At 38.8% G+C, this 8617-nt stretch overlaps 1 protein-coding gene across 1 annotated transcript; it reads left to right on the plus strand.

Annotated features, from left to right (window-relative positions):
• Positions 1 to 976: 976 nt before the first annotated feature.
• Positions 977 to 8537, plus strand: bdh2 (3-hydroxybutyrate dehydrogenase 2). Its single transcript, XM_089005313.1, has 10 exons — positions 977 to 1091; positions 2069 to 2159; positions 3769 to 3847; positions 4036 to 4132; positions 4811 to 4919; positions 5177 to 5237; positions 5382 to 5495; positions 6981 to 7039; positions 7126 to 7218; positions 7991 to 8537. Exons 2-10 carry the CDS (start codon positions 2088 to 2090, stop codon positions 8042 to 8044), a joined length of 738 nt encoding a protein of 245 aa, XP_088861439.1. The 5' UTR covers positions 977 to 1091; positions 2069 to 2087; the 3' UTR covers positions 8045 to 8537.
• Positions 8538 to 8617: the final 80 nt, after the last annotated feature.

Here is an 8617-nt window from a genome sequence, read left to right on the forward strand (position 1 = left end):
CAGAACGTCCAGAGGTGTGGTATTATAATCAAGAAAACTATGTTTGTGAAAACTATGTTATGTGTATTTTTTATCTCGTAATCTGCTAAATGTATTGTTCACTTTTCACAAAGAAAATGTCAAATATTATACAACATCCTTGATCAAGCACAGTATACTTGGGAGATGCGAGGGAGACTCATCAATCACACGTGAACATATCACAGACAGATGATTTTGTTTCAAGTATAAAACACCTCAAAGTATGGTATTATGCACAGCCAAAATGTTATTAGTCCAGCATTAACTCTATTGTGCTTTGCCTTCATCTGCTGATTGAAGTGTTTCCCCTAGAGATCTTCAACACAATGGCTCCCAAGAGACTCATTTGTGATGCTGACAATAACGAGGTGTCTTGACTTCTCTCGCTGATTCAAATACAAGCTGCTGCGCTGCTCACAATGAAGGGCAAATAGCTCATGAATATTACATCGGGCTGACCTGCTCGGGTCAGATTTGACACTCCTAACTTGAAAGGGGTTGGGGAGTATGATGCTGCTGATGATGACGAGCATAATCCCCAAGGCTTTTGCATTTCCTGTGTTTTTTTCTCCTCTGAGAAATGGTTCAAATATCTTAATAGAGCTGCCATATACAAGGACAAAGTCGAACCCTCATGCATTTAGTCCATTATGTTGGCCATAAGTGTACAGGATGTGCAGTGTTCAATTAAAGTGCTTTTTTTCAGAGAGCATTTTAAACTTTAAACTTTTTAGGATTGGATTGTTGCGTGTGTTTTCCCAACCACATACACAAATACACAATGGAAAATGCAAATACCAAAGCTGAGATTAACTAATGTAAAGACAGTCTACAGAACCGTTTTTGACTGAATATCTACTTTTTAAACCAACCAACTTTCGCTTTTGACTATCACTGCACGCGCGCACGCACACGCAGACATACATGTACGCGTGCTCTTCATAATAATAACGTAACCATTCGAACTTCCGCTACACTGCGAGTACTTCCGGGTTAAAAGGCAATAGCTGCATAGTTTCACTTTTTCATCGCGTCTCTGCGAAAACTGTTCGACTGATTCTGCAGACAAGGTGAGTTTTCATCGCCGAATTCATAAATTTAGTTCCCAACATTGAACTACGTATGTTGATTTAGGTGTACTTGCTTGCTTGCTTGTTCACATTGTGCTCGTTTTAAGTTACGAACTGTCACATGAACAGTCACTTTGCGAACAAGTGGAACTACCGCATGCCCTTCTCCTTCAGTTAGTGTTGTGTGAATAATTTGGTAGCTTTTGAAAGCTGCGTGTAAATAATACCCAAATATGCATCAATATGTAATTATTTTGCCGTCGAGCACAGACTTTCTTTCCATTTGTACTTTGCACTTTAAGTTCTTTAAAGTTGAAGGACCCACGTTTTCGTATCAGCGATTTCAATTAAAAAATGCATCTAAATACAGTTATATCCAAACGTAAAAAACCACGAACACCCTTGTACTGCGTAAACAATTCTGCAATTACTCTACAATTTAACATGCATAATTTGGGTCATTTCGGGGGAAAAAAAGTTTATGTGATTGCTCGATGATATAATAAGTTTAACAAATTACAGTACCTGCAGAGTACACGTGAGTTATTCATCCGTGCACGTGAACGCCCGATACAAAGTGAACACTACAAAACTGGAGCGCTATTTACCATCTGCCTGTTTTTGGTCAGTTCTGACTCACACTCAGTTGGGTTACTGCATTTGGTGTTACAGTACATTAACTTTAGCAAACCTTAATGCGCTTATAACTCATTGGGTTCTTATTCATCGTTTGCCGTTTTTAATGTAATTTTAGCCTTGTCTTCATCTCTTGTCATCATCACACTTTTCTTGGACAGGTGCTATTATGAAAAGGCAAAAAAAAGAAAGTGCTCACATTGTACTTAGCACTTTGGAAGGCTTTGCGGATTCCACTCTTTTGATTTATAGCTTGAGAAAATTAATAGCGAAAGATGGTGGTCTTATGACCAAAACAGATCTGCTGTCAATTGTTGTTCTGTGCTCTTGTTTTCATACAGCAACTGGAATCAGTGCTCCATGGGCCGCTTAGATGGGAAAGTGATTGTGTTGTCAGCCGCTGCACAGGGGATCGGACGTGCTGCTGCAATAGTAATGAGATTTAATAAGTATTTCCCACTGATATGTTCCACATTATCAGTGCAAAATGATTATTTAATAGGCTGCTGTATGCCAGTCAACACTGTTTCTAGAGTTGACTCATATTGCAACTCTATGCAAGCAACAAACATTAATGTTGTCACATTATGTTGCATATTGACTAAACCATTTTGTGTGATAAAATGTCTGTGCAGTTGCAGTCATTTTTTTCCCCTTTTTATAAATGACTGAGCTCCAAAGCAAAACCCTGAGTGGTATACATGTTTCTCAACATTACAGAAAGACATTATCATACAACAATAAAAGTTTTCGTTTATACCATCCGTTTTATTGCTTAGATGGCAGTGTTTTAAGGGTCATTCAGAGGATATATATGTGATCCTGTAGGATGTTACTAAATGCCCATTCATGTCACAAGAAACAAGTGTGAAAATGTCCTCAAGATTGGGCAATTCCTTTCGATCAAAAAGCAGTACTCCTCTTAAAAATAGATCAGATAGAGTATTGCCATATTTCATGCAGGGAAAAAGATCTAAAGACGAGCGAATAATTTAAAATGCATATCATAAAACGTACCTTGGTCGTGTTGGGAGTCTGATGAACATTTCAAGTTAGTCTTTGAAAGATGGTTTGATACAACACAATTGATGACACAGTAACCACCAGACTTGAGTTGTAATCAATTTAAATTGAGGGTTGGGGTATTAAGTTAAAGAAATTGGCAGCGTGTGACAAGGCTATGCACATTTTTTTTGTGGAGTAGAATTCATGTACAACACAGGTGTCAAAGTCAAGGCCCGCGGGCCAAATCCGGCCCGCCACATCATTTTTTTTCGGCCCGCGAAAGCAAATCAAACTTGTTAAATTCCATGATGATTGCTAAAATCTGAGCCAAAATTTCATATTTTTGGATGTCAACCACAATAAAAGTCATCATTCTTGACTTCAGATTTGAAAACGAGTTATTCATTAATTTGCTGTGCGCTCTATGTGTAATATTTGAAGGGATTTAAACATTCTAATGGCTTCCCCAAATTCATAACGGCCGTCGAGAGGAAATCATAACTACAATGTGGCCCGCGGCAAAAAATGACTTTGACACCCCTGATGTACAAGAACATTCAAACATTTTCACATTAAAAGCATTACAGAAAGAGCAACAAAATGCTAGACATTTGAAAAATCAATATAGAATCATCAAAATAATTCAATTAAAATAATGAAAACCCAGTTTTGGAATTTTAATAACTACAGCACTTTGCCTTAATGTTCTTCCCTAAAGGTAGGCAGAGACAGGTTCACTGAAAGACTATTTCCTTTCCCCTGCAAAAAAACATGCAGTCAAGTTAGAATTTTGTGCTTATACAGTAAAGTCTCGTTATATCGATACTCAAGGGAGTCCGAAAAAATATCGATATAACCGGGACTATCGATATATCCGACCCTGTTTGCATGTAATTTTCTCCGTGCGTGCATAGAAATAGTATCGATATAACCGGGACTATCGATATATCCGATATCGATATAACGAGACTTTACTGTATAATATGTTTAATTTATGACAGCCTTTGTGTCAGTTTTGTTTTGTTTTTATTGCCAGGCCTTTGCAAAGGAGGGGGCTCAAGTCACTGCGACCGATATAAATGGAGAGAAGCTCAAGGAACTCGATAGTGTTCAAGGTAGAAACTGTACAATATCGTCACCTGCTGGTGACGTACCGTGTCGCAATGACGTGTACTCGCAATTCTCGACCCGATAGTTTCATGAGGTTTAGACTAGACTAGATCCTGTTTATATTGCCATTTCGCGGTTGCAGACACCTTTGAAGAGATGTTTTTAATCCTGCATTTTTCCCCTTTCTGAGCAGGGATTAGAACAAAGGTTGTGGATGTGACTAAGAAAGACCAGGTGGAGGCCCTGGCCAAAGAACATGACCACATAGATGTCCTCTTCAATGTTGCGGGGTACTTTTACTTTTTACAGGGACAATAACATTGATTTGTAGTTCCTCAAGCAAACCTTTCCCGCCAAAAAAATTACATGAGCAACGTTATCTGAAAATATATTTAATAGTGAGAGAAAAAGTGGCTCTTAATGAGAATATGTAACCCGTTCATCAGTCCGTTTTCTATAGTGCTTATCAGCATAAACCATTTGTGGTCAGCTGCAGCCTATCCAAGCCCACTTTGGGCGAAAGGTGATTTTAGCCTCAGACTGATTGTGGGCCAATCCTCAGCACGTATAGACAACCGGTTATTCACACTTATGTTCATACTTTTGGACAATTTCAATCAATTCAGATACAGTAAATAACAGTAACCTAAATCTGAGCATCCTGTATTACACTACTTGTTTATCCATCTCCCACTTGATATCGACAACCACTACATCTCAAGGTTTAACCTTACTTTAACCTTTGTTAAATCTCCTTAACAAAGGTCATACTCTCACATTGGGAGTTTAGTAAGATGCGTAACACGCAAAGACACAATTTGGAGAGTTGTGTAATTTTAATGATAAAACGTAGGTACGTACGTCATATTATTCTTTCTTGAATGGCAACAGTTTTGTCTCTTATACACTTAGACGAGACTGCAGACATTATTTATTATTGTGTGTGTGCGCGTGTGTGATCATAATAGGTTTGTGCACCATGGCTCCATCTTGGATTGTGAAGAGTCCGACTGGGATTTTACCATGGATGTGAATATCCGGAGCATGTACCTTATGTGCAGAGCTTTCTTGCCAAAGGTGACCTTTGATCTCCTCACTAAATGCCTAATCCACTTGATCCTGTTCCGTTGGGGCTGTAAATTGACCAACATATGCTTATTTATTGAGTTGTCAACCTTTGTACACTCGGATAAGATGTGTTTTCTCTGAGCCTTTGTCATGATGGCTAGTAACCGCTCCATCGTACTCAACAAAATGTACCAATGCTAATCCTAACACTTACTATGTTGTTATATGGGTTAATTCCATCATGCCTCAAAATGTAATCCTTGCAGATGTTGGCAAGAAAGTCTGGAAACATCATAAACATGGCTTCCGTCGCATCAAGCATAAAAGGTGAAACAACGTTTTCATCCACCTGTGTTAACAAAAGCTTATTTAAAGAGACATTAAGGCACAGTTAGTTGTATGACCATGTCAATCCTCTTATGCCAGATAGAAGCTTTGCGTGTGCGAGTGACATATGTTTCCTTGACACAGGTGTGGTGAACCGGTGCGTGTACAGCACGTCCAAGGCGGCCGTGATTGGCCTCACCAAATCCATAGCCGCCGATTTCATTGAACAAGGGGTTCGTTGCAATTGTGTTTGTCCTGGTAAGTCAAGAATATTTCATACATTAAAAACAAAACTGTTCCCGATACAATACATCTTTGTTCACAAAGTATACAGCACTTGTACAACAGTTTTAGCTGTTGTAAAACCATTCAAACGGATAATGCAGAAAGTACAGTCAAACCTTGGTTTTCGAACGTCTCGGTTCTCATCCCATTCGGTTTTCAACCAAAAATGTCATATTTTTTTCTGCCCCGGTATACAACTGAAATTTGGTTCTCAACCAAACTGAGTGCATCTGAATGCATCACTCGACTACCCTCCGCGTCCTTATATGTCACGTCTTCCTCATTGTGACCGATGCATTAACATTGTTGTTGTTTTATTTTTGCGAAAATGCAGACATATTTGGTTCAAGAATTTGGTTTGAAAAGTTAGTGTGCCCTGTGTTTGCCCAAAGACAGCTGGGATAGGTGCCAACATGCCCCGTGGCAGAAAGAAAATTGGTGAAAATAAAAGTTTGTTTTTATAGAATTTTACACATGACCTGCTCTATTATTACATTTTTATCCGGTTTATGCGATGAAATAGTTAAAAAGTTGTTTTCAAGACTTTGAACGGATTAAGATTTTTTACATTGATTTTAATGGAAAGCGCTGTTTCGGTTTTTGAGAAATCGGTTTTCGAACAGGTTTCTGAAACGGATTATGGTCGAAAACCGAGGTATCACTGTAATAGAATAGTGAGGTTTTTGCATTTGACAAGACTTTATTTTTGATGCATAAAAAAGGCTTTCACAGTCTACAACCCACAATAATCACAAGTGGTTGCTATTTATCTTTTGAAATATTTATGTGGCGCGGCCTCGCCTCCCTATCCGGAATTTGCACTTTCTCCCCCGGGCCGTGTGGTTTTTTCTCTGGGTCCTACGGTTTCCTCCCACATTCCAAAAACATGCACGGCAGGCTGATTGAACACTCAAAAATTGTCCATTGGTGTATGCGAATTGAACTAACATGTTACTTTTCCCACCAGTCCTCACACTAATGCTATACTTCACATTTGCATATCGTCACTGTGATGTTTATTTACTTTAATAAGAACTGTATTGTTTAAAAAACAACAACAATACAGTTCTTGTTTATGAGCTTGTGAACAAATGTTCACTTTTGACGTATCGTATTCAAGGACTGTCCACGAAAATGCTATCTATTAGCTATCTAGCTGGCTATCTATTAGCTAGCTAGATCGCTCGCTTTCTATCTTTTTGAGTTACTTCCGGGTTGAGTGAACGCTAGCGCGTGTGGCTGTCGCTGCTCACCCACAGAAAACTGATCCTGTGACTGTCAAATGACCTTGAGAGTTTTGAAAGGCGCTTATAAATGAAATGTATTATTATTATCATTTGCTAGCTATTTGCTATGTATTAGCTCTGGCCGGCTAGCTAGCGATTATTATTATTATTATTGACATTAATCAGGAAGAAAATGTACTTTTAAAAGCTCTGTGAGCTAATTTTTCCTCAGGTACTGTTGACACTCCATCACTCAGGGGTAGAATCCAAGCTCAACCTGACCCAGAAAAGGTACTGGACACTTTATTTTTTGTTTGCTGTATTTTACCGTAATGTACTGATGATGATATGTGTTACTGCACAATCCATTTGTACAGGCTTATAAAGATTTCATGGCTAGGCAGAAAACGGGCAGGATGTGCACAGCCGAAGAGGTTGCATACTTGTGTGTCTACCTGGCCTCAGATGAGGTGAGGGTGCTTTACATATTTGCAGCCTTGTTTATACGTCTGTGTAAGCTCTCAGTCGTACAGGAGTGGTCCATCGATGAAAAGGTTTCTTTAGTCGTCATCTGTACTTCTTTGAAGGTGTCGGACGTTTCACTTCTTATCCAAGAAACTTCGTCAGCAAACTAAAGTCTTACTGGTAGTTTAGGCCCTATATATATATATATATATATATATATATATATATATATATATATATATATATATATATATATATATATATATATATATATATATATATATATATATATATATATATATATATATATATATCCCTACTGTCCAGACGTGCCGGACTCTGCTATGATAGGTCCCTGCTCTCAGGTTGGGGGGAGCAGAGGACTACTCCCTGCGGCTCCACTGATTGTTCCTATTGTCCTGACTCACGACTGGCCGGATTGCCCTATTTGCTCTGTTATCACCTCATCAGCATTACTAATCCTATGTTGCCTAAGCAGGCTGTTGTACGAACGATCCAAATTGAACCTCCCACCACCATATCGGTTTAGTGAAGGATTTAGCTGTTTTATGAAAATTGCTTCTTTTACTCCCCTTTCAAACCATGTGAGCCATATGCTGACAAAATCTGCAAAAGTCCAAAAATGTCAAAGGTCGATGGCCTCTCGTCTAACCGAACGATATGCAAAATTACTATTTAAAAAAAATGGAGACACCCTGTATGAAGTATATTCCTAATCTGGTGTGTGTGTGTGCGCGTGTGTGTACTCTTCCACAGTCGGCTTATGTGACTGGCTCAGAGCAAATCATCGATGGAGGTTGGAGACTTTGAAGAGCATTAAGCAAGCTTGTCCCATTATAGGTGTTCCTTTAAGATTGGTTGATTTACTATGTTAAGAGTAAATCGTGATTATCGGGTGTGAAAATTTGGAAGAATGTGCTACATCATGCTGAGTCTTCTGGCAGACTGGGGGTGACTGTACAGAGGCATGTTTGAAAGTAAATCGGACCATAGGCCAGCTCAGAGCAAGTCCCAAGTTGTAGCGCAGGTGATGCAATGTGATTTTGTTGGATTTACTTGCCTGTGTCTCCCTTGCATTGAATTTAAAAGAGATAACAGGACAGCTTCCATTCATTGGTCAGGAAACAAGTCAGCTATGCCCATACAAATATTGAAAAAAAGAAAACACCCATGCAGGTAAAATGTGCTTTGGGCTACATTTGTGCTGGGTACAGAAATAGTGATATATGTGTACAAATTTGATTGTGTCCATGTGATTAATATTGCAATATCATAAACATTAAATCATATGTGCACTACGAAATGTTTGAACTTAACTTCCCCCTCCCAGCCTTACACCAATACCACACGACAGACACTGGACATCACTAATCTTATTACTGT

The sequence above is a fragment of the Hippocampus bargibanti genome, linkage group LG10, assembly GCF_051943395.1.
Source record: "Hippocampus bargibanti isolate YZ-2025 linkage group LG10, ASM5194339v1, whole genome shotgun sequence".
Lineage (NCBI taxonomy): Eukaryota > Metazoa > Chordata > Actinopteri > Syngnathiformes > Syngnathidae > Hippocampus > Hippocampus bargibanti.

Excerpts from the sequence above, each read along its gene's own strand:
- bdh2 (XM_089005313.1), top strand. The coding sequence starts at position 2,088 with ATGGGCCGCTTAGATGGGAAAGTGATTGTGTTGTCAGCCGCTGCACAG. Across the intron at positions 2,160-3,768 it reads TCGGACGTGCTGCTGCAATA|GCCTTTGCAAAGGAGGGGGC; the intron begins GTAATGAGATTT and ends TTTTATTGCCAG. Across the intron at positions 5,238-5,381 it reads CGTCGCATCAAGCATAAAAG|GTGTGGTGAACCGGTGCGTG; the intron begins GTGAAACAACGT and ends TCCTTGACACAG.